Source organism: Poecilia reticulata, chromosome 7, assembly GCF_904066995.2.
Source record: "Poecilia reticulata chromosome 7, P_reticulata-male-v2, whole genome shotgun sequence".
NCBI classification, from domain to species: domain Eukaryota; kingdom Metazoa; phylum Chordata; class Actinopteri; order Cyprinodontiformes; family Poeciliidae; genus Poecilia; species Poecilia reticulata.
This window is the reverse complement of record NC_088836.1, coordinates 27,955,461-27,982,633: the sequence shown is the minus strand read 5'-3', so window position 1 is coordinate 27,982,633 and position 27,173 is coordinate 27,955,461. Positions and strand designations below refer to the sequence as shown.

At 40.2% G+C, this 27,173-nt stretch overlaps 1 protein-coding gene across 7 annotated transcripts in view; it reads right to left on the bottom strand.

Annotated features, from left to right (window-relative positions):
- The window catches only part of plxna2 (plexin A2), a 217,896-nt gene that overhangs the window by 71,634 nt on the left and 119,089 nt on the right, over positions 1-27,173 (bottom strand). For all 7 annotated transcript variants that reach the window (XM_081609239.1, XM_081609235.1, XM_081609236.1 and 4 more), the window contains 7 exons: positions 18,651-18,774; positions 14,536-14,689; positions 11,866-11,962; positions 7,420-7,534; positions 6,669-6,869; positions 4,656-4,752; positions 4,266-4,465 (listed from right to left, as the gene is read on the bottom strand). In XM_081609239.1, coding sequence (XP_081465365.1) covers positions 4,266-4,465; positions 4,656-4,752; positions 6,669-6,869; positions 7,420-7,534; positions 11,866-11,962; positions 14,536-14,689; positions 18,651-18,774 — 988 coding nt within the window. The remainder of the gene's footprint in view (positions 1-4,265; positions 4,466-4,655; positions 4,753-6,668; positions 6,870-7,419; positions 7,535-11,865; positions 11,963-14,535; positions 14,690-18,650; positions 18,775-27,173) is intronic.

The following is a 27,173-nucleotide window of genomic DNA, read 5'->3' as shown; positions in this document are numbered from 1 at the left end:
TTTACGTCAGACAGAAAGTGGCAGTTGGCATGAAGAACACATCTGTTTTCCAAAAGTGAGCTTTTAAGATATTTTTTTTTACCTCCCTTATTGTCCTCACAGTGTTTGGTGGGAAGGTTAAAATTTGTCTTTATGTAATTTTGAGGCTGGTGACTAAAAGAAATGTCAGTTTTTGTTTTTTTTATCATTTTTTCTTGATTGCTAATGAATTGGAAGTTGATCAACTTGAAAATAAATGCGGTGCAAACAATAATCTAATTTAGCCGCATTTATTTGAAAGGAATTGTTCAGGTTACCAATGACTTAGCCAGCAATGATCTTGTTAAAAAACAATTGTTTATTACCATGGGATTTTTACCCACTAATTAAATGTGCTCAAATTAAAGGTTTGAGTATAAAATTATGGTACAGCAATGCAGGATGCATCTAATTTAAGGGTTTCTATGTTTTATTCTGTGCACAGCTCCAACAATTAGCCTAGAAAAACATACAAGGAGGAGGTGAAAGGAAAAGAAACTCTGAACCTGACATTTTTCTTTCCCAAGGCTACAGACCAACGTTTATACAGCCTGTCAGTGGCAGGCAGGGCAGCCTCTTCACTTTGCTGTAAATGCACACAGAAGCTATGGCTAAAGCCAATTGAACAGACGCCTTTTATATGCCCGTCTAACCCCCAGCTTCATTTGATGTTGTTCCCTCTGCTGTTAGTGGGAGCTTACATCTCTTCAATATTAATGGACCATGGTGGGAGGCACCCTGGCACTTAATAGAAACATTAATTATTTAAAAGGCCTATCTTGTGGTAGGCACATCTACTAATGTGCTAGTATGTATACAAATCAGCTCATGATGGGGGCTTCGGTGCATACAATCAAAACCAAATTTATTAATAAATTCAACCCCACTGGGGGGGATGTCTGCTTCTTAAAGCAACTGTAATCAATGAGAGACTAGAGGGGGGTTCTGGGTGGAGCAAACTTCACAACCAATGAAAAGGAAAAAAGAAAATAGGTGTGTCTGTGTTTGAAGTACATGCTCAAACACAGACACCCTACAGTCACAAAGAAATCTGACTTCAGATGGCTCAAAGTAGCCCTTTTCATTCAGAGCTCTGGTTGGTGCTGTGTAATTAACACTGGCTCAATTGTATCTTCAGATAATGTTAGTAAAAAGTAAACCACAACTCTTTGATGATTTAATGTTTAATGTCTTAAAAACAGCAGCTTTTGGAGTCAATCACCAATACATAATAAGAAAAGCAAATAAGATGCTTTCCATTTCCACAACAGTTTAATTGATTCATTTTAAATAAGCTTGAGTTTTATTCACTGTAAATATTTGTGCCATGTTAACAAGGAAACAATCATTGGAAATATCTTAAGGTGACACCTTGTCAGCAAAGCTGCAGCTATAATCAATAGACTTCTGGATAACAACTGGATCCAGCAATCCAATATTTCTGCACTTGCAGACTAATTTGAAATGTGCATTTAATTTTCTATTTTTAATTTGTCTCTCGTTATGGACTCCAAACATGCTCAGGTGAGCCGTAGCCATCCAACGGTCTTTGAGAATAATTTTTGATGTGTTAACCATTTCTACTAATTCAAATAGATGTTAAATAAGTGGTATCTTACCTACAATCAGTGAATTCAAAAGTCAGAGAATTAAAATTATGCAATGTGTTATTATTTACAAGTGATTAACCCAAGTTCACCTTAAGTTACGCAACACATTCTCACATTAGATCCATGCAAATTAGACATCCTATAAGATTGCATTAATGCAGGTTACTTATTCAAGTCATGAACTGGTTTGTTGGCAGCCATTTAATTTAATCTAAATGCTATTGCAAACAATTGAACATAACTTGGAATATTAATAAAGTGCAATATCTCAGTCAAAGTATAAACATGCATACATCCAACTTGCATAAAATGTATGCAAGTTGGTACTCACTAATGTCAGGTTTTAAAAAATTTATTCAAAGAGGAAGTTATTTTATTGTCAAGAACCATAAGTGTTCATATAAACACTTGTTAGTCATTTTCAACATATCCACTTCTGAACTGTATTTATACCATTTAAGGACTATGTGGGGGAGATGACTCAAAAACTGTGTTCTAATTCTGGATTTAAAATCTATGTTGTCAAGACTAAGAAATAAAAAAAAAGTAGAAAACAGAGGACTGGTGTGAAGGGGAAAACAATCCTAGAATCGCTCTCTTGTTTTCCACACAGAAAACTGGTTAAGATAAGCAGATCAATTAACCACCATGTTGAATTAAGTTTTTAATTGGCTAGAGTTTGATGGCGGTGAAGTCGGAAGTCGAATGAATCTATGTGGAGACAGAGAGGTCTGGTGGGTTAACCACAAAGCACTGGTGTGTTACCAAACCTAATTAAATAGTCAGTCCCTACTGGCCTGACTCCTCAGTGACAGCAAACGCACCAGGGTGGAGGAGAACGTGGCCTGAGCAAGCCAGGGCCCAATTATGGAAAACAGTTAACCGCTTCCAGATCACGACCCAGGTGTTGCTGAGATGGAAGATATTGAAGTGATGGGTGGGACTTTTGAACTGTGTGGGGGAAGCAGAAGGAGCTGCCACTCATACACATGCCTGTAATCTAATGCAAAATATTTATGTAACCTTTAGAGATATTTATTCAGACTTTTGATTGCAAAGTTCTACTGCCAACTATTTCTATGTGCCAAAGTTACTTTCAAAGGCCTGATTTAACCTTGTGCAAAGGCAAAAAAAACCTTAAAACCTATGAGGAAGCATCTATAGAGACTGCACAAAGCGAAAGCAGATGTCAAAACAACAGCCCTTTAAAACTGAATAAATCTGTCCTTGTTATATGTGTGAATGCACCCCCGCTTTGCCCTTGCAAAAATCGTGAAGGTGAAGTGAACTCTGAGCGTGACACATCCAACCACCTAAACAATTAGATGCAGATTCTTCCTCGCAATTAGATAAACCTGGACAAACTGCTGTCAGACACCAAGCGTTTAGAGATCTCACACAAGTAGGTGAGAAAAGCACCATGGGGAGCTCAGAGGAGGTTTATTCTCATTCGTGCTGCGTCCAGACTAAGCAAGGGAAGAATGGAAAACCTAGTTTTCTTGCATTTCTCTACAAAGTCATTCAGACATTTTAGAGGTCAGTATTTATGTGTCTGCACAAAACATGAGCAGCTATTGTCAGCTCAACTCTAGCAATGTTTTGTAAATACTAAAAGCTACTTTAGCTCCAACAAAGATCTTTAACTGTCACATTTTTTAACTCTTCTGCTAAAAAATGCGACATGGCTTTGACTGCACACTAGCCAGAACATACTATTCCCAGTGTGATTCCAGCATGAAGCAGGGGGGATGCTTCTCTTCTGTATGGACTGGAAAGTTTGTCAGAGTTAATGGGAAGATGGATGGAAGTAAATACTGGACAGTTTTGACGGGCTGCCGGGTCCGACCTGCAGGCAGGCTGCAAAAGACTACAGGCCGGAGCGAAGATTCAACTGGAAGGCCAACGGCACAAAACCTACAGCCAGAGCTGCAATGGAATGGTTTATATCAAACTATATTTTTGCATACTCAAAACAAATTAATGTTTACAAACACTCCCATTCTTATCTAACCGTCCTGGAGGTTTGGACTTTTACATTTTTCTCGATTTTGTGCATCTACTGAGGCACAGATCCATCACCAGTGGATGGGAAGGTTTGCCACATCAGAACCTGTTTGGCAAATACGTCTCTGCATCTCCCCTTTAGCGAATTCGGAAAAGCCACACACCACCTGAAGCAGGTTTAAGAGATGTTGTGCAACATTTAGGAAGTTATTTTGAATTTTGCAGTTTCCATCAACCTTTTGTAATGCAATACTTCAAAAATCAGATTGATGGACATGGGGCTTGAGAGGGAAAAAAATGAATGCCACAATTATAAGTTTTCTCTGTGTATAAAACCATGCATCTTTTTTCTCCCGTTTCATAATCATGCTCCATTCTGCTGTTCTATCACATAAAAATCCAATAAACCAGCATGAAGTTTGTGTCTTTAACACAACGAAATGTTGAAAGGAATGTGAATACATTTGCAATTTGGCACTCTGAGTGCAGTACTGCAGCACGAGATGATTGTCAATGATGAATTGTGACTGAATGAAGATCCAGATTGCAGTGGAAGCAGACAGTGACAGACTGACTGCAGCTGCATCTGAGTGGGCAGGCAAGCAAGACAGAAAGCTGATTATCAGTGCAAACCTCAGTGATGCGTGGGTTGGTACACTTGACGTTCTTGGTGGACAGGTTGAGCCAGCGAGTGGTGTAAGGGTTGATGAGAGGGCAGTGATGTCGCAGTGTGCACCTTCCCTCTCCGCTACACCAGCCGCACTGGAACTTCCTGTCTGCCTTCAGGCACATGCCACAGCTGTCCCGCTGGGCTGCACACTTATACAGGTGCACTGTGGGGTAAAGCAGGTAACACAGTAAAGACGTGGTCAGTGAATGTTTGTTAATTGTTGTTTTAAGGAAAACTGACAGCATGTTAGATGGGACAGTATCTCCTCCTTTATATTTCTATACAGTGCATCTCTAACATTTTATCTCATTTGCTTCTCTACTCTGTTTTCTGCAAACATCTACTGTTCTTACCTTGTATATTCTCTGGGTTGTCAATAATGAAGTTGCCATTCCACACCACTGAAAAATCCACAGGCAGCTCACTGATCCTCATTCCCTCATACAGATACTGGAGGCCAGAGTCAGCGAAGCAGAGACAGAAAGAGACAGAAGAGAGGATCACAGTGGAAAAGAGAAAGAAAGAAAAAAAGAAAGAGGAATATTTCAATGGGAGGTCTGGGAATTGGAATCCCCGAGAGTTCTTGTATAGCAGTTGCAGCAACATTTCCTTCCTATGTTACAGCAAACTTACATCATCTCAATATCTGAGCTGACACACAGGAACCACCCCAATAAAAAAATGGGTCAGCTGGAAACACTGAGCTTTCTTTGGTTCTCTCCTTTGTCATCACCTATTGCATTTGTCAGCTTTGACTAAACAATACTCGCAGAAACACAAGTATATGCAACATGTGGTAAAAGAGATCTGTGATATCTTTGCCAACACTTTCTTAAAATGGCAGAGATTGGTCGAGGTCTACATGGATACAAACAACCACCAACATTCATTTTCCAAGATGGATGCTTTCGGACTATTGGAAGACTGGAAAATGTATGCACAACTCAACACCAAAAGGACTTAACCATTTATGAACACTGGAGTATTCACAAGGATATTTTGTGCGTATGTGCAAACCAGAGGGCGCATCATTTAATTCTGAAGTGCACACAAAGGAAGGTCTGCTGCTGAAGTAGCACTACAGAACAAGCAACATCTCTGCATTCATTTAAGGTCAGCCAGGCTTTTTCAAATTCAAACTAGACAAAACTGATTTTGAAACCCTGAGCTTGGCATGAAGATTACATTAGAAATACAGCTGGTTGTAATTTTGATGCAGCAGAATTAAAACTGGAAAAATACTCCCTGCTGCGCTGTGCCTCCACCAAAAAGCAGGACAGTGATCACACAAGAGATAAAATTGATGTGAGCGGGAGTCCTCCCTGAGACGGCCTCATATTGTTCTTATAGTTCTGAAAGTCTTTCAAGTGGCTGTTTCTTATCTGGACCTGGCGCTCACTATTTGAAAATATTTTTCCAGACCTGTTTGATCACCTCAGCCCCTGCTGTGTTTCTGGCTACAGAGAGGACGACAGCAGCCTGATGCAAAAATAGGTACAAATTGTTCCCATCTGCTGGGCTTGATGGTCGTGTTTTGTTGTCTGAATGCATCTGTTTCATGAATCCAGAGCAGAGAAAACAGAAGATAAAACAAAACAAAAAAAAAAATAAAGAAAACTCCCTTTCTCCATGAATTCCCAAATCGGGTGAATATACAAAGCAGTTTCTAATTAAATTAGATGTTTCTACATTTTTTATTTTAAACCTTTTATGCTATTTCTGTGCCTTAATGGTGCAGCCTTACCAAAAGCAAATTAGGTAAGGCTACAGCTGCTGAAATGTTCAGTGTCTGTTACCACTTGTTCCTGCATAAGTGAACTAATAAATTCAATTCAATGAGAGCACCAAATATAAAACATTCTGCAGATTTTAAAAGATAATGGAAAAAGATATGTTTAATTTATTTTGGGTTAAAAATGTATCACATTATAAAATTAACATTAAAAATGCACTTGTGCAATTATATCCTTTTAATTTCAGCTTAATTTCTATGACAGGGATTGACCTCACTAACCATCTCCTCCTTTCTCTTTTTTTCCATGGAAACTGCATGAAGCAAACAGCTCTGGTCTTTGAGAATACAAAGCTATTTGCTGTATAAATCTATACAAATATATGAGTGCTTCTCCGTATAGGCATACATATCTGTTAATTTAATTGCGGACAAACTACAGGAACACTGGGAGATGCTATTTACGTCATAAGGTCATTTCCCCTTATCTCAGAAGTCAATGGATACATAAACTCACAAATTGCTTAAGAGTCCCACTTGGTGTACATGTGAGCAAATAACACAAAACTTTCCACTCAAAAGCCAGAGAAGTGAAGACATTTACACTTGACTTAGGAAGCATTTCTCAGCTTACCGAACTGTTCTGGCACTGTACGCTGGAGCTGTTGAAGCGAAGGGCGGTGACTCGATGGCTGACCCCCTGGATGTGGAGGACACATTCATAGCCTCGCTGGCCAGACTGGGGCTGTGGCAGGTTCTTGGCCTTTAGGGTGATTGGCTTCACCTCCCCTGCTGGGATCAGAATCTCCTCCGAGGGCACCAGCTGGGGACAGTCCTGCAGGGGGCAGAGAGCAGAAGAGTGTCAGCAAAACAGAGAGAGGAAATTGCATTTTGGTTTGAAGGTCACCAGCAAGGGGAGAGAAATCACAATGTCATGTAGGCGTCATGAATAAGAATATATTAAAAAAAGAGTGCTGTCAAAGTGAAGTATCGTTTTCAGTTTAAAGTAGCTGCACTACAATCAAAGCACTAAGTGTGTGTAAAGCCAGAATCTACCAAAGACACAGAGGTGTGTTTAAGCTGCTTCCATCTCACATGACTGACGTGGTCAGAGTGACATTGTTAAGACTTGTTAAGCTCAGTCGCTCTGGGGATAATGGACTGTTAATTGCTGTTGCCGAGAACAAGAGCTCTGAATGAGAGGCGGCATTTTGAAAAATAGAGACGATTCGATGGCTGTCTTTCAGAAGACATGCCCGGAGGCTGACAGAGAGCTGCAACACAGACGACGATGCAAGCAGAAGGAAACCGAGACGGGCTCTGTGTGTGGAGAAAACACAGGAACAGAGAATTTATCTTCTCGTGCGTGTGCGTGTTCCACCAACCTCAGAGGTGTTGACTCGTCCCTCCTGGAAGGAGCAGCTGGAGGGGTCATGGGTACACAAGTTGCGGTATTTGCACCAGTGGCAGCGGAAGGCACTGTTCACACATGACAGACACCTGGGTGAAGACAAAAACACACACAAGTGGTGAGCAGTTCACAGTCAAGAAGAGACAGAGAGCTTGCCAAAGACGGGGTTGGGGGAAGGAGTCACAAAGGAAATGAGTTCATGTCCCAAGTAGGCACATGCTGTTGTTGCGCCCTTGTGGCTGGCACTGTACCCAGTCACTGCAGGACCCAGCTCTGCCTGCATAAATTTAGTGCTGCCATACATTCATTCTGCATGTCTGACTTAATATTAGTCCTCACCGCCACAATCAGAGGGGGAGGAGCCGAGACGGAGGGGAAAACTTTGAGTAATGAGGACAAATAAAACATTTGCTCAGCTTGAGCCTGCAATTACTATTAGTTCAGCATTGTTTGACTGGTTGTGTTTAAGCATGTGCATGCGAGTATTTTTGAATGCATAGTATACATGTTTGCTTGGATCATACTGAAGGACAAAACTGTGTTTTAGTAATATTTAAATGACACAGCATGTAGTTACACCAAGTAAATGAGTAAAAAACATGTGAGCAAATTTGTACTTGAAATGCATCTAAATATTTAAATAATTTATTAAGCACAAGAATATGTTTATAAAAAGTGAAAAAACTCAATTAAAATAAAATATATTTATGTATGTAAAAAACTCAATTACATTGTGTGAATATTGAAAGAAATAGATTGGTAATTGCTTACATGTTTGATTTATTAAATACATAATTAAATATTTAAATTGGAATAATATATGTTAATATATGGAATAACTTAACTTAAATAAAACTGCTGTGAATATAAATATATATGTCAATATTTTTATGTTGTGTCGAGTATTTTTTTTTCCACCTTGTTTCAGATAATCTAATGTTAAAATTAGAAAATGATAACCTTCCTAGATCAAATCATTATTCAAAAAGCTGTGTGAAAACATAAATCCCCCTCACTTAAATCAGGCATTAATTGTGATTAATGCAGGTTCACTGCAAAAGAACCTGTCAGAAAACATGAAGTAGTCTAAACAATTCTAAAAAGCAACACCGCATGGCCCGATGCGCAAAACTTACATGAGAAACGGATCCATTGACATCTGTAAGTGTTGAAATGGGTACAACATTAAAGGGCAATGCTCATCAGCAGTGTCAGATGCGCATAAAAAAAACTAGCCATACTTTTCTTTTAATCACACAACCTTTACCAGCTGTGTCTCGTCAGCAGCCCACACTAAAAGGCCTGGTGTCCAGAGATCCTATTAAAGAGAGTTCTGAAGCTTTCCAAAGCTGGAGTCCAGTATGTCGCATCTCTGAACTTTTGTACAAAGGACCTAAAGTGTGTTAAAGGCACCGGCAGCTAACAGTATTTGACAAGACGTGCCATAAAACTCAAAATGAGCATTCTTTTGAAGGCTTTTGGACTCTGAAAAACTACAGGAAGAGCCATTATCCATGAGCAAAACAAAGATGGAACAGAAGTGAGCCTTCCCAGTTTCCCCAAATCATCTCAAGAGTGAAAGATGATAAAATAAACCAGAACAACATCGTAAGCATAAACAACCTCAGTTAAGATCAGTGTTTATGAACTAGCAAGAAAATGCAAAATTTTGACCCCAAGTGTTAGAACACTTGCATCGTGCAGAAGGACATTAACCAAAGCCTTGATCTCTGAATGTCTAAAAAATAATATGAAGAGTTTAGAGATCCCAAGTCTTGACTTAAATCCGATTAAAATACTTTGAAGGGACTTTAAGTAGGATGTTGCTGCACACACTATTCCACTGTAACTGAATAAAAACAATTAAGGAAAAAAACAAGCAGTCCAAAATTCTCCCACAGGATTGTAAAAGAGTCATTGCGGCTTACCACAAATACAACATAAACCCTTCTCGGCAAATTATTTATATACATCCCTAAAATAAAAGTGCTATTAAAAAAACAGAAATCATTCCATGAGAAAGCCCTTAGAAGCCCAGATCCATGCTTAGCTGCAGGGTTTGTAAGGTTGCTCAGAGTATTATGACTGCAAATAAAAGCTTCTTTACAGAAACTAGTTCAGTGAGCTTGCAGGAGCGTAATACATGGTGAACAACACTCATTATTAATGATTTTCAACAATACACAGGGGGAGGAGGATGCTGAGAAGAGACAATGTGTAAAAGAATTGTACTGAGCATAGAGAAATTCTGGCAAGGGTTTTAAATTGAGAACATAACTGCAGGCAGAACAGTAGTCATTGTGTTAGTACATAAAGCAAACCTGATTCAGCTGCAGTTGGTGACATTTAATATTTGTTTTCCACAGGGGGGTTGGAATTTGAGCAAAGCAGTGTGCAATGTAAACACTTATCAAATGAACCAATTGCGGTTGTTACCTTCTGCTTTGCCACAATGCACAGTTTATTTCTAGATCCCTTCCACATCACGTTATGAGGAAGCTGCAGCAGCGACTGGAACATTTACAACTCGAGCTCCATACTGAAACAAACCGAGTCCTGAAAGCCACTATTAGTAACTAAAAGTGTGGAAGGTTTATTTTAAGATGCCACAGTGGAATTAGCTTATATGGGAAAACAAATTAAGCAGGTGTGACTTCTGGAATATAAAATTAGCAAGTAACTAACTCACTTAAGTTAGATTGCTGGAGGTTAATGGGTGGTTTCACTTACTTGCAGTGCAAATTTTGTCCAATTTCCTCATATTTGTCTAGGTTTGCTGATTTAATCTTAGCTGTCATGTTATATTTCTGGCTGGATAGACAATTAGGAAATGTCAGTTTGGAATGTCATAATTCAACTCAACATAACAGATTTGGATCTCAATCAAATCTGCTACGTTTGAGTGTTGTAGTCACTGAATAAGTTGCACTTCCACTACCTGTTGTTGCTTCTGAGGTAATGCAAGTCACATTCTTAGTGAGCCATGGCTGCAGTTTATGAGGCGGAAAAAATTTGACAAATGCCATGAGCCAAATTATAAACAACTCATGCTAACACGGAAAGTAAACATGCTAGTGTTAGCATAGCACTTCAGAAAACCACTACTCATAAAAACATGGTCCAGAGGAGTAACATGGAAGTTAACTGAAGTTTGTAGCAGGATGTGTCAGTCAGTGGTGTAATGAGATCTCATTGTTAAAACATTATGAAACTGGCATGCATTTACCATATTTTTCGGACTATAAGCCGCTACATTTTTCCCCACGCTTTGAACCATGCGGCTTATAGCCCGGTGCGGGTTTTTGTGGATTTATCTTTATGTCCCTTGTGTCAATTCATATGTTTCTCAACAAACATTGCGTACGTTTTTTTAATTAATTCAAAACGAATGTGATTGCTTTCGACACACTGTGTGTTTACGAACAGTTGTTCAACAAGCACGTCTTAGTGTCGGCTTGCTTTCACTCTCACTGACAAGGTTGAGTTAGGCACACTTGCTTGTTGTTAAATATTTATTGGTGCAAAAGCATGGGAGGAACTTCTGGCACGCAGGCTATGCTGGAAGAAAAGGGTGTTTTCACCTTCAGGCAAACAGAGCCGAACATGTGTGTAAAAGGGACGGAAAGGGGGAGCAAGACTTGGCATCAAGGCACGGAAAGACAAGTCTGTGCCCTTTTCAAGTGTATGCATCTGTCTCTGAGCTTTTGAGTGTGTGTGACTGCGTGTATGTGTGTGTTTGTCATTCTTGGTTAATCGCGCTGATGTTAGAGAGCTGGTAATTCCATTCTGTGCCATCCCAGTAGGATTTTTGGGCAGCAGGAGAAGAAATGAAAGAAGAGACAGACTCAGTAACACTGCCCAGTGGCTAAAACATTTTGTTTTAATGTCAAGGGGGTAGTCAAAGGATAATATGACATGCTATCATTCCTGCAGCTCTGCTTCACTAGCCTTACTCTACTGCCTCATCTTTCCATTTCACCAAGTCAGAGAGGCCTTTGGATCTTGTACAAACAGAGTCTGCCTCAGTGGAATAAAGTGAACAATTGCAAAGGCAGCGCCGACACTGAGATCTCCGAACCGGGGATTCAAGGCAACATCAATCAATCAGGGACAGACACAGCATGAAAATGGGCGGAAAATTCTCTTCTGAGGACCCGTTACACCGAGAGCTGTGGGTATTGTACATCAGCACGTTTGAGAAAGAAAGCTTCATTAGCACAACAATGCAGAAACAGTGGGGCACTGGGAGCAGCAAGAGATCATAACACATTAGTTTTACTGAGGCTATTTTTAGAGGGCTGGCAAGACGAGATGAAGACCAAGCTGAAACTAGATCCCAGAGCATCGATTCAGGGCTTTACAGGGGAATATTTGGGAGAGGGTTTTTTGGGAAAGGGTTGAAATAGAGGGTGATACTCACAGCTGGTGGACACTACAGTTGTAAAACTTGATCTCAGTGCTGATGAGCATCTGACCAGTCTCCTTAGAGTTAAGCCTCAGCTCAACACCTGACCAGTCTGAAAGAGAGCATACAACAGATCATCATTTCCATGAGTCACAGCCATTGTCGAGATTTGTAATGTTTAATAAAATGTAATAAAATTATAGTTTTTCCAACAGCAGACCTCATTAAATCTCACTTAGGCTGTGAATATTTGCTTTCATTTTTGCTTCCACACAGGATATATATGCATGTCTGAGTCTCTCACTCATGTGAATGTGTAATTTTTATTTTGAATGCATAACTAAATCAGTTTTTATTGTGCTAAAAGACCAGGAGCTTAAGTAGGTCCTTAACTTTTCTTATAATCTCCCTCATAAACTCTAATTATGTAGAGTATGTGAGAATTACTTCTACTCTTAGGGGCAGCATTAGCATGCACAAAGTTAGTGGTTGCCATGGTTACGCCAGCCTTTTTTGGTCACCGATTTGTCTCCTACAAATAATCGAAAAGACACAGGATGCAATGGTTCAGACAAACAAGTGCTGTTCAAAACAGAAAAATGTCTAACTGTAGCTCAGAGCGAGCTTCTTTTTGCTGCGTTTTGTAGCTATGATGTGAATCCAGACTCATGCAAGAAGATTAGTGCTCAAGATATATTTGAGTCCAAGGATGAATTCTTTCAATGCTCTTATTTGGATAAACCATTTGTGTTATTAAAAGTCGTTCTCATCTGTAAGAGACAACTTATTTGTCTATAATTGAAAATTTGAGCCTCATGTCTAGGAAGTTCAATGACAGAGTAAGACTTAAGATTCGGGAAAATTTTGAACATTTTTGAGTTTCTAAAGTGCTTTTTTCCAGCTAGATCATACATTGAAGTCCCTCCAAGCATTGCTATGGCAGGAACCAATACATGTAAAAATCTTAACGTTGAACACAATTTCTTACTAAGACGTAAATTTGTTTGCCTTCACTTTCTTTGTCCCTATATAGCTCGCAATCATTACATAAATGATTCATAAATATGTGGATGTTTGCATGAGCCTGAATCTGATGACATTCAGTGTGTGGGAGGCTTCAGTAACCCTCAGCACTCTGTTCTCAGCAACTGCTGGGAATCAGGATCTGTTTCACACAAGTCTCAACAGCAGTCTCATGGCAGGATTCTAACACACATCGGTCTCCAAGGATCCGGCAACAATATATGGAGGTCTTCTTGGTATTAAACCTCCCCTCTGAACATTTCCCTTAGTGGAAAAGAGGTCCAGTTATTTCCTTTAATGAGTGCAGTGTCCTCACAGTTTTCCACTGACCTCTTTGTCAGCCCTCCTTTAGAGAATTTCCCTCTAATTTCTGCCCTGTTCTTTATTATGCATTCCTCTGCTCCCTTTTTGGTCTCATTTCCTGTTCTCTGTTCCTCTACTCTTGTCACATTTCCCCTCAGGTCATCGCCGCGGCACAATCAGTGTTGTCAAGCGGCGTCTGGAAAGACTCGCTAAAGGAACAGAAGACGGAGGGGGTTCCCATGGGAATGGATGGAGAGGGGAAAATGGAGGAGTAAACAGGCGGATGGATAGCTGGTGGGATGATGGTGGGACTTAACAGGAGGACTGGCTGACATTTACCTGAGGGAAAACACTTATATTAGAGCCGATGCACCGTCTCCTCTGGGAGTTCGGGGCAAACAGGGCTGTCATTTACTCAAAGCAGGCAAGGGGATGGGGGTTCACCAAACCGCCTCTAACACACATTGTTTTTCACAATCTGATTATGATCTATTATTTAGTGTGTTTACTTTTTCACATTGTGGCTATCTTCACCTGAAATGATATTGCTGAAAAGCAGGCTTTAATATTCGTACTGTACGTTTCTCCATCCTATAGCTTGACTGAGATCTTGGAATAAATTTACTATATATGTGTTCTTGGAATGCCTACAGAAATCGGAAGACTTCCATGCTATGAACAGAATTGATAGACATATTTGTTTGTAGCCTAAAAGCTGTATTTTTGCTTTAATGCACAACAGTAATTTAAGCTGCAGTCCCATTTGATAATCAGTTTTGATAAAGCGTTGGCTCATCTGATCATTTCGTCCTACAGATGGATCAGAAATGGTGAAAATTTAAAAAGTCATTACATTTGTTAAATCTATTTTGCTTTCCTGATCAGTCTCATTGTGTTGATGGTTTAACCGTCTCCACTCTACACACTCCACTCCGCTAAAAATGGTGCAGTCAGAAACAACATCATCCATAAAGGCACCCGTTTTGTCCAGACTGCAGTCCAGGCAGCCATCTTTCAGAACTGGAAAACGAAGTGACTCGTGCTGAACTAATGGCAGAAATGACCAGCTTTACAGGTCATAAGGAGACAAGTCTTCATTTTACAGCACAGGGTTCCTGCCTGAGCTCTTAGGTGTTAATATTTATGTACTGACAGGCATGACGAAGGTGTTTTCAAATTTCCATAGACAGGACAAGAGATCAGATGAGAGCAGTCTTAGCAGGGTAATGTATTTTAGATCTAATGTCACCGTTGTTGATATTATTGTTAACGTTAAAGTACCGTAAATGCAGACAACACAGTCAACTTTTGGAGTTTTTTTCCTTTTAAGCAATAAATGTATAAATGTTTTATATCTACCTTGGTCAGTCGGTATCAGCGGGACATCCTTTGCAGCAGGAGACACACAGAGTATCTGATTGCCGTTCACGTTTCCCTCGATCTCTGTCAAGTTGCCAAAGGAGCAGGTGATGCCCACAGAAAGGTCTGGGACATCGCTCACCTTCACCAGCAGCTGCACATGGGACAGAGAAAAAGCTCATTACTTGGGGACCAATCTACACACAGCACTTTGGCCACTGACCAAATCTGCTGAAAACATTTTCACACATAGTAGAAATCCTATTCATGGATAAATATTTAGGTACTGCAGAAAAAAAAGAAAACCTTTTTATTAACAACACCAGCTATGGTGAAGGTTATCTGATTGGTCAAGGTACAGGAAGGTCTGCGCAGAAATTTTGAAGAAATGTACCGACTTCAGAGCAGCAGTGCCAGCCTCAAAAAGAAGGAGGGAAAAAAAAGAAGAACAGAGTGCTGTTGGCAAATGCTGCCAAACTGCTTTGCCAAATATTGTTTCTGGGACTTAAAAGCCTGTGAATCAGAAAAAAAAAAAAAAAAAATAGGACTAGATTTAGATCCTACACCTCCATTTGCTTGGACGTTATATTATGAAGAAATACATGAAGCAAACTGAAGAATATGAAACCGACGAAAGCGACTAAATTAAATCAGTTTCATTTACTTTGTTCTGTTCTAAAGCATTTGAATTTATTAGTTGTGAAAGAAAGAAAAAGAGGAAAAGAAGGCAACAAAGAAAAAAAGAAAACATTTTCTGTACAATAAAGTTTGCATATGCGCATACAGGCGTTTGAAAGCAGTGACACTGGGGCTGGACTTTTCAGCAGCTCTATCTATAAATAAATGCATTCAGCACAGGGTGTGTGATCTGGCTCTCCAGCCAAGAAAGGCAATGCGGATAATTATCACCATGGCATTTCACAGCCTCGTTTTATTAGTTATTTTTGGGCCACAGCTCTTGAAGTTTTCCATTGTTTTATCTGCCTCTTACTAAACACCGCGGGGCTGCTGGGATGGGCGAGGCAGCAGAGCACACTAACTGCATGTCTTTTCAAGAAAACTACTCCGGCAGCGGATCGCGCTGCCTCCCTCGTTAACTGCCTTACTCCCGACGCCCGTCGAGAGGTGGGATGATTTCTCTTTTTCTGCTGAGGACCTCTCGTCTTCCCCCTGTTTAACTTCACCCATGTTTGTGTTGCTTCGCTGCGAGGTGTCAGAGAGATCCTTGATTACAGCAATCACAGCAATCAATGTCTTTTGTTCAATTTCGGATTTCCCGAGCAAGCTCTCACATTAATTAGCTCTCATCATTGTCACGCACATGCACACATATACAGTTAAACACTCAAACATTTGTCCATACGCACTTTACACTCAAAGTGAGAGAAAGTAAGCATGTTTGGGAGCGTTAAGCTATATTGCTCTTTTTTTGTTCTGCTGCCTTCCATGGTGATGCTGGTGGTGGGTGTTTTTGCAGCTTGGCAGCAGCCGACGTAATTGGTGGCAGATTTTTAGCGAGCATAATTTTTTTTTTTTTTTTTTTTTTTTCTCCCCACTGTTTCTGTATCTGTCCTGAAGCCCATATGAAGAGTCTGCGTTGTCATGGAGATGGCTGTTTGCACCTCTGGGATTTGGGAGCTGGGTGAATTTGCTTTGATTGGTTAGGTGAGATGACCCTGCAGCAGGTGTGGTTGACAGGTAGGAAATGACTAATATAGCCAACTGACATTCTGCAAAGTGGCCAGCAGGGTAATGTCAGCTGAGTTTAATTAAAAAGACACGAACAAAGGGATGATGCAAGGTCTATTTTAAGCTGAGGCATGGGCCACCTGGGCGATGGAGCTGCATTCAAAGGAATGAAAACAGCTATAGATTAAATCTCAGTTTACACCAACAAGCAACTTTATTGGGTAAGCCTTGCCAGTACCAAATTGAACCCATGTTGCTTTCAAAACTACCTTTAATATCTGTGGCATAGATTCAATAACAGGCCAGAATCATTCTTGATATTGTGGTCCATACTAACATCATAGAGTCACACAAATACAGCAGATTTATTTTCTGCACATCTCTGATGCTAATTTCCTCTCCCACTCTGCAAAGGTGCTCTGCTGAATTGGGATGTAGTGACTGTGTAGGTTACTGCAGTACGATGAATTTGTTAGCATGTTTAAAAAAAAACATTTTAAGAGGATGTGAGTGTTGTGGTGCACTGTCCTTATAAAAGAAGCCATCAGAGAATGAATGGCTGGCAGTTTCTACCAGTGTGATGTGCTCAAAATGATCCAAAAGGAGGCACCCACTGGTCAAACAAACAACTTCAAATTAGTGATAAATTCAGATAAGGGGTAGGATTAGATAAGTGTTAACTTTTTCCTACTCCTTTTTTAAACAGAAAAGTAGTGATAAACAAATGGTTTTTGTTCTTCATTGTTTATGCACATGGTTTCTCTGTACTACTGGTTGCTTGTTTTCTTGTTTTTAAAAACCTGTTTGAAATAAAACAATCAAATTTCGCCATTTGAAAAAAAAAGAAACTATACTTGAATTCCTCTGCCTGAGGCAGAGGCTGACACTCAGACAGACCAATTTATCCTATTATCGTAAGCTGGTTCCAGGTAATATTCATAGATATGCGATCTTGTTCATTACGTTCATTGCACAAGTCAGTCATTTTGATTTTTATTAAGCAAAATAGCAAACGGAATGCAGAAATCTATGTGTTTGTAAATTATTTACACTGTTTTTCAAGAGCAATGACACATCAAAGTGTTTGACATTTATATGAGTAATCAACAAGAAAACAGCAATGGTGATTTAAAGCTCTTTGATTTCAAGTGCATCTGCCATGCATTGCCCATAAGGATAAAAATTCACAAGCTTTAGTTTTAATAGGGGACTAATAAGAAAGTTATATCACTGGCAGTAAAAATACATACACAACAGTCTGTCTTGAAACCAAGACAAGAGGCAACAACCTGTAAGCAGAGAGTATATTGTGAGGTTTCTTGTATAAAATATATATAAGATTCAAATTGGATATTCTATCTTTGGCTGGATGGAAGAGTACCTTAACTATTGTCCAATAAACAGCTTGGCTTGGATTTGATCACGTTTTAGACGTTTTCCATGTTGTAAATCCATATAAATACACGTATGGAGATGACAGAAAAACTTATTCTTGGTTTCCAACTTACACATATTCAGATGATTTTACAATAAATAAATAAATCTGAGCTACATAACTAACTACATATCTGTGATTGGTATGCTTTGAAATATCTTCACATCAAATTCTATTTTCACACAGTTTTCTCCTGTACCAGTTTTTTAGTTTGTAAGAAAGTAAAAATGTGGGTTATCTAGTGCCAGTAGTTGGTCCAGTTTGAAAGGCTGTGCTGAGTAGTGCCTGAAGACCTAGAAGAGCTTGCCAAGGTAATAGTCAGTAGCATCGTAAGAGAACTTATCTTCAATGACACAGGTACCAAGGCTATATTTAAGTGGCAGAACTTTATAGCACTTTGCAAACTTGGCCAAAAAGTGCTGGCAATTTTTTTTACAAAATTTCAGAAAGTTCCAATGCAGCCACTCTGAAAAGAATGTTTCCAGAGTTCACAGAAATTTTACATTTTCTAATATCCCAAAGTTACTGTAAGCAAATCAATCTGTAAACTCTGAACAGAAAATGACCCTTTGTCAGTATGGGTTGATAAAGGCAAAGTATGTAACAGAGTTCTTACTAAAGATGAAGAGAGTTCTCCACAACTTTCACTGGTGATCTCTGGCCATTTTGACTCAGTCCATGAGGAAATAATGTACTGTACTCTTCTTCACCCTGGCAACTTTACCGCCTACACACTCGCCCACGCAAACATGTCTTGGCACAAATATTGACTGCTCTGAAACAAATGAACATATGCATGCCTAAAACGCCCACACAAAGCTCTTAAAAAATAAAAGAAATAAACCTTCCCATCTAATGTTTATGCATCAGCCACAATCACGACCAAGTGAACTGCTCGGTGGATTGATCCAAACCGCTCTGGCTCTTTTGCATTCATTGTTTCAGGAGAACCATTTATATGCACTGTGCATGGGAATGTGAGTAAACTTACAGGCACGCTAGGTTCGGACACGGCAATGCTGTCGGGGAAGATGGTGGCCTTCACACACTGGCTGAGAGAGGCGGCAAAACGATACGGCTCGTCTGCGCGCTCACATCGGTTCCTTTGAGAGCATCTGGATGGGGAAAAGGAAGAAATGTGTTTATTTGCCTTGTTTTTGACACTACAATTAAATAAGTAAGGCTGAGAAAAGAAAATTGCTAAATCAGTTTAAGTATTTAAGTAAATAAGAAGATGTCATTAAAATTAATATGGATGGTTAATTAATGCTTAGTTGCTTATGGTATAGTAAAAGTAAATTGACTTTTAGACCAAGACTATTTTCTATAAACTACTCCTTTTCATTCAAAACTTATGTTTATGTTTTGTAACATAAACATAAGTTTCAAACACAGTTTGAAATTAACATGTCAATTTCAAACTGTAAATGAATGAAATAAAACAAAGAAAAAAACTGAAATAGAAAAATGGGTTGACGTATCACATAAAATCTCAGTAACATGCACCGACGTTTATTGCTTGTAACTTGACATGAAGTGAGAAAGTTCAAGCAGAATCAATAGTTTTTTAATCCATAACTGAGCTACAATGATCTATGCACCCAACAACTGATCCAACAATCAAAGAATAACTTTGCAGACTTAACTAGTTGAGCAAATTGAAAGGTGCTTTGTCGTAAGAGCTCCTAATGGCCAGACAAGGTATCAAGAAGCAAACGACACAGCTACATCCCTCTAATTTAAAACTCTGCCTCCTCCTTCCCATTAAAACTGAGGGCTCCTTCCACACCGTTACACCAAAAGCTCTCTATCGTCAACCAACCCAGCAGTGTTGGCGTTTGGCTAACTGGCTGACTGGTCACAGCAGCCTTAATTGGACTCTGATGGGTCAGCCGTTGTCCACGGTGCTAATGTACTCCTGCGAGTGTGTGAGTGCGTGTTGGCGTGTGTTAGGGCTCGTATCATGCTCCTTAACCACACAGTCTCACACAGACAGACTAAGCTACATCTTCATCCCGAGCCTCTGTGTGTAATTATGTTGTCAGAAGTTGAAGCAGACTCAGGCACAGCAAAGCTCACACATGAACACACACACACACCCGCACACCCCCACACACACACACACACATAAAGTCATGCACATGCATAAACGCTCTTATGTAGAGTATTCCTTTGGGAAAAATGGAGAAATTATTACCCGGTTTCTTATTTCCCTTCTTATGTAATTGATTTTTTTTGCCTTTAAATAAGACTTTTTAAAAGTTATCTCTCCTGTTCAGTGAACACGTTTGACTCATGTCTGCTGTATTTAGCTTATGCCTCTCTCCCCATTATCTGCTTACGTCTTTCACTATTCTCTTTCTCTTTCACAAGTTGAAATTAGTACACCTTTTCTTAGACAAGGTGTTACTCTGCCTGCAACAACGTGCTTTTGGTTTTTTTTAAATCCACAATAGCAGCAGAAAATTATACTTAATGCGCTTTCAGGTGTGGGCTGTGGCACCATGTTTTATGCATGTCTCCAATGCTGTATAGGTACAGATGCAAATCCTGGCCTATTATTAAGGCACAAAAAGCTCTGCATTGATTTTCCACAATGTGAGATTTTATTTTATTTTTTCTGGAAAAAAGAAAAAAAAATCGTTTCAGTGGGGTGAAGTAAGATGAGAGCGCAGCGAGAGGGGTGAGGCGGCGGGGGTGGGAGATGTGCAGGATGGCTGCTGTTGCCATGGTTTCTGGAGACGGTCATTATCTTTGTGTAGTTAGAAGCTGACCCCTTTGCCTCCCTCATTAGCTGAAGAGTGTGCCACAGCGTGTTGACGACAGTCCTGCCTTCCTCATATTCCCCCCCGCTGACCCCCTCCACTCCACCAACCCCGGTACAATCTATTATCTCCCAGTCTGGGTCTGGCCTGTCACTCAGTTTCCTCACTGATGCTTAGCGTTTCATCACTGCATTCCGTGCATGTGTGCTCAAACACACACCGTCACTTCTCCACACATACATCCACTTCACCCAGTTCATTCCATGTAATAAGCAGTAAATATTTTTCTTTCCCTGCAGTAAAAGCTGGAGGCAGTTGACCCTGATGTTGTTCCATCAAAGCCCTGTCCATGGTGCTGAAGTAGCTTCTTCCATAGATGTATAGGGTTTTCTGTATCCCTTAAACGTTTTTCTTGTTTAAAAAAATAAAATTAAAAAATCAACAGAATAACTTTGCGTTCCATGAGGCCAGTTGTAAATTGCTAAAGGAAAGTCAAGTTTTTGTCAATAAAACTTTAACAGTCTTGTGGAGAAACAACTGTTGTCCAATCAACAGATTCTCCCTTGTGAGTTGTAGATCTCTGCAGCTCATCCAGAATCACCTAAAGCCCCTCAGTTGTTTCTCTGATAGATGCTCTCCTGACTGACCAGTAAGTTATGATTTGGTAAGATTGCAGTAATGACATATTCAATTCCTTTTTACATGACTAACTGAATGGTATAAACCACATATTAAGAAGAGGTGTTTTAATAAATACCTCACTTTGTATACCGTTCTTTTGAAAAAGAAAATTGAAAACAAGGTAACACATTTTCTTTTACTTTAAGGTTATGAACTGCTTTGCTCTATCCCAAACTAAAACCCAAAATGAATATTACAATTTCTTGTGAAACGAGACAAAATATGTAACACACAGGAGCAGTGACTATTATTACAGCCCTATGACTTCACTGAAGCCAAGACTGGTTTACATTTGCTACTGCAAAATAGAAGAAAGAAGTATGTATATGTAAAACCTCTTTCTACGCTGCATAAAGACAGAAATAGCCCAAACAAGACTTTGGTTTCCATCTTATTCTTATTTATAGTTATATAAAAAAAAAACATGTCTTGAAACACAACATTGGAAGGAAAAATTGCCTAAAAACATCCAAGCATCCAGGCATTTTCCTGCTCACATAAACACATGCAGCACCTTCCACTTAATCCTTCACACTGTTACACACCTTTGCACATATGCTTACACACACACACACCGCTGCCTTGAAAGCAGGGTAAAGATTTTGCTCTTCTATCTATCCCTCCTCTCCCTCTCTCCCCTTCCCTTAAGACTGAGGACGTCAGTAAAAGTGCGAAGGCCTGTCTGATTGCTGCTCTTGCTGTGAACACCATGTTTAAAAACAGGAGGAGAGGACAGAAGTGGAGCCATAAAAAACCCCTCCATACCTCCACACAGAAACAGGAAAAAATGCCATGTAGAGAGGAAAATGACAGCCCAATGGAGATGGTTTGCCTGTAGGGAAGGTGTACTGTTGGGAGGATGGAGGGGGTCCATCGCTTTAGTCCCCACTAAGCGCTTAGACCTCAGAAGTATGGTTTTCTAAATGTTTGACTGTGTGTGTGTGTTTATGGAGGGTGGTGGGGAGTAGGAGCTCACAACTAAGAAACCAGAGAAGAAATCAAGGAAAGAAGGAAGTAAGGAAGGAAAAAAAAGCAAGGAATAAAAAATGGAATCAAGCAGGGAAGAACAAAAGGTAAAGAAGGAAAAGATGCAATTGGACCGAAAATGATAAGTAAAGATGAAACATATGGAAGAAAATAAGTAAGGATTTCAGGAAGGAATGAACAAAAGCAAAGAAGGAACCAAAACATGGAGGAAATAATGAGGTAAGGAAGAAAGGAAAGGAAAAACACAGGCAGGAAAGAGAAATATCAGAGGAACGTGGGAAAAGGAACAGTAGTGAAAGGAGGGGAAGAAACATAATTGAGAAAGTAAGACACAAAAGATAGAATTTAATAATGAATAAATGAGGAAAGGGGTGAACAACAGGAAAGAAATTATAAAGACAGAAAGAAAGAAAAGTTCAGCAATTAAAACATGATTTTAAATTAGAAACCACAGCCTGACTAAGACCAATAGTTGAGGTGACACAGAGGAGTGTGCAGGTCGCAGGCCGGAGCTCATGCCGGGGTTAAAACAGCAGCCTCAGCTCTGTGACTGTGTGCTGCTCTCACTGATAATGTCACTGCAGGAAGGGGCCCACAGGACACGCTGCGCACGGCAAGGCCACAATCAATTCACATCATCTCCAATATCCCATTGCGAGTACTGTAGTGTAAACTGAGTCCGCCTATATATACAGACACCCTGAGCTGTTCATTCACATACCAGGTTTATGCAGGCCAGGAGTCCTTTAAAGGCAAAGGTTCATGAGGGAAACAGAATAACTAAGAGAGCTGGCGCTCCGCGCTCTGCATCCTGCCTTAAGCTGTCTTGAGTGAGAAAAGAGAGAAGAGCACAGAAAGAAAGCAGCAGAGCGGGCGAGGAAGCCTCTTAAAATGAACAGCAGCATGTAACAGACCCACTAACACACTGGGCTTCTACGGTCTTTAACTGTATTTTATGTCACCTGCCCACATGTACAGTAGTGCTGCCGAGTACCAGCTCTACGTGCGAGGAATCTATAGAAATATTGATGGAACTGCATGTTTGTGATCAATATCTCATTAGGCTCCATTGGGAAGATGGATGTGGCCTCCCCCTGTCTGCTAACTCGAGGTTTTAGCTGATGAGGTGGCCATTAGATACACAGCCCCACATTTACAATGGACTGAAGCAGCCATTTTCACCGCTGGGTTAATTGTTGTTGCCACTGCTAAATTAGAGGGGATGTTATGTTTGACATAATTTGTACTGTAGCACTGTGATCAACATATTGCTTGAAATACATACATAATCAGGAAAAACAAGGTGCTGGAAAAGAAATAAAACTTGATTTCTACAAGTGGTACTTGATTTAGATTTTGTTGAACAATTGTTTAATGCGTCACCCACACCATTCATGTTCAGTTTCTCTTTACTTTAGTTTCCTCTACCTATCACAGAAAATCACTTACAAAAGATAAGGTGTTATCTATACGCAGCCAAGAACCAGAATAAAATGTTTGTGTTTTGTTGATCCAACAAGTTCTCATTTTCATTGTAATCTTGTAATCTTAGCCAACAACAGCTTGGAGCAACAGCCATGAAGAGCTGCTATAAGCTCATTAAAATAATAGAATTAGAGTCGTGTGGCTTTGGCAAGTCCTGTTGATAACCAGGTGGAGAAGTCAGCCGTGTAAGTCAGACCAACCCTTTTTTTTCAAGCATCTGGACTTGATCTCCAGCTGGATCTCAGTGTTTTCAAATAATATGCTGTTCCTTTCTGCCCTGTGCTGCACAGAAAGGATGAAGGTTAAAAGCAACAGTCGAATGTGATGAAAATATTATTTTCTACATCTATTCATGCTGATTTTTTACAAGTTTTTACTAGATTTAAGGTGACAATGTTGCCTCTTTTTAAACTGACATGATATAATTATGTATATTACATTATACAAACACACGTCATATTTTGAAGACATTTACCTGTAAAGAACAAAAAATATGCGTTTGTTTTCTTCTATTAATTATGATCTACTTTTTGTTGGTTTTGTCTAGTAAAGCCGCAATACAACTAAATAACGGTGTTTGTTTGATGATGAAATTTCAGTAAGCTAAAGGGGTAGCAATACTTTTTAAAGACAATATATAAAACCTAAGGAGACAAACATCAGTGTCTGACCTTACAAAAGCAGTTTTGAACAAAAAGCCAAATATTCCTAAATGTTGGGGAAAGCCTTTCTAGAAAAACTGAAGCCGTTATAAGTGCAAAAGATGGCCTGACATCATATTAAATGAACTTGTGTGTTTGGCAAACATGTATATATGATCAACATAATTTCTTTAACACAACAATTAATCATGCACTTGTTTGTTTCTGGCAAACTTTCTCTGCTGTGCATCCTTTGACCTCGACACTGGAGCCCTCTTGGACGGAAGTCAGACTTGCTGCTAATCCTGACAAATCTGAACAAAGCCAGCCATACTCTCTCGCATTAAAGGAGCAAGTCAAGAGAACGGAGACAGAACAGAGATGTGGGACAATCTTAGATGGAAAAGCTTCTTTTGGCCATGATTAGACAGCTAATCCAATAGTGACGAGATGCAGGCAGAGGGAGAAAAAAGCCCTCTGGGGAGGAGGGGAGCATCAGCATAAGTCCGTGTTTTTTGGACAGCGGTCAGATGGAGGCTGAACTAAACATTCACGGGTCTGCGGCTGAAGAGCGCTCAAGATGATGAGTTCCCTTTGAGCTGCAATCAAAATGCAGCGCCGTTTTGTGGGCCGATGAGTGTGCAGCATCAAACACCCTCTCCCCTCTCTCACATTCTTTTCTCCTCATTCTTTTCCCCGCCCCCCCACCCCCCAGCCCCTCCGCCCCTTCTTCTGCCATCTCATTCTTCTCGCATTCAGAGGATGCCTAGCAGCTGCTGGTAATTAAAGGACTTTGGGAGGCTCAAACCACACTGGATTAAAATAGAACGACAGAGAAAACCGAGATGCCAGTTCTTGGTCAGCAACCCCAAATTCTCACCTCATCTTACTCTCAAATCAAACTAATGTCCTTCCATGTTCCTAATTAGCAACCTCACAATGCCGCATTTCAATGAACAAGCACGCACATACAGAAGAAAGGCATACAGGACACAACAAGGGTTGAGAGGAATAGAGGATGGATATTGCAGATGGCAGCTGCAGGAGGAAAAATGAGGGTGATCAAAGAGCGGGGCATTTATGTGTGGCAAGCCAACCATCTCTGGAGCGTCAGAGAGCCGACTCCAGAGGGAAGAGAGAGACCTAAATGGAAGCTGCGCTGCATCGAGCGGAGATGGGATGAGTGGCATAGCTTAGAACCTACAGTTTCACAAAGGGGCTTGGAAGGAGGCACAAAAAATGGAGGAACAGGGACAGATAATTTTATAAAATCAACAATGGCTTTAGGTTGGTGTGAGGGAGGAGTGGGGGGGCGGGTGAAGGAATCAGCAGCCATCACAGCTGTGGACAGCACAACGGCTGGGGAGAAATGTAATTTTGGGTGAGTGGGGCGTCGGGAGCTCTTCACAAGAAGGATGCAGCTGCTTTTTTTACTCCTGGCAGTCTTTGGCACGTCCTTCTATTCTTAGTTTTATTGCACATTCATCTAGCCTTTTTAGTTATTAACACTATTTCACAAACTCATTTGAGACATTTTTTGCCACTCACTCAAAAAATACTTTTGTTGGGAAATATTGCCACAGAGATGATTGCAGTAAGAAATGCTAGTCATTTCAAAGACACTTTATGTCACCTAAATAAAATCCAGTCAAAGGGAAATTGACTTTTCATGACAAAGAAAATTATTATTGAATTACCACTCTCATATCTGCTTTATGCCACATCTTGTACATTGTTGCATAAAGCTGGTAAATCCTTAAAATTTTTAAGGATGCTATGTTTTATATCTCTAAGATTGTATGGATGGGGCGTTGTTTTCTATAAAAATAATAATATTGTTTCGAGTTTTTCATAAATAACTTTGACTTTTTGGTCAGCTTTGTTAGGGATATAAAGCATAGCATCCTTAAACAAACATTTTAAGGATTTACCAGCTTTATGCCACAATGTACAAGATGGATGCCAGAACAGAAGAAGTGCCACCAAGATTGATAATCTTGCAACGGCTCAGCATACGCTTCTCCATTCCTCTCAGCACTAAGCCTAACTTATATCATAGTGATGAGAACTCTGCTGCTTATTTTATCATTATGTTGGCTAAAAATCTCATTTTATAATCTAGAAACACATGTCTATTTAGAACATATTGCTTTGAAGAACTATTAGTTTTTTAATGAACATTCATCGTGTAAAAGCTGAAAACGTGTATTCAAGTTATTAATGAAGACCACAGCTGCTGCACACATGGTAATGTCTATGGGTCCAACCTAATGGAGCTACATAAAAGCTTCCTATTCTTCCAGTAACTTTATTTCCTCCCTGCTGTAACTCTGCTGGAGCTGACAGGGGTCCTGCCACATTCGGTGCAGGGTCAGGATGGAGAAAGGGAGATTAGGACTAGAGACAGGTGGCACAAAGGTTCCCGTTATTGAGCGAACAGATGGCTGATCTAACGTAAATCAGGGTGCTGACCTTTTCTCCCCACAGTACAATCCACAAGCGCTTATAATTGTACACCAAAACTGACCCCGCACACAATGCCTTCATACACACATTCATACTCAAACCCGGCGCATGTTTGCACGAGAACCTGCACACACATAAAACAGATGTTTCCCTGTCACAGAGGCAGTTCCTAAACCTGTTCAGCATTTAGCATCCAGACGCCGTTTCCACGCAGCGGATTCAGATTCCCTTGGACTTGAATCATTCCGGTCCCTGCCACACCTACACAAAAGCATGTGATTAACAACCTCGCATGGAGGGCCGTGTTGTGGTAAATGATCTCTGTGTGAAGGCACGCAGCGCTGAAGGGAATACAGCACTTCAGTCAGCCTCACCCGTTCCTTCGCAGGCTCATGCTGAATTACCTTGTCGGCAGCCAATTATTTGTCCTGTCCCGGCTTTGGAGTGGTGTAAATTACTTTAAGTGCACTTTGCCAGGCCCGCCATCAC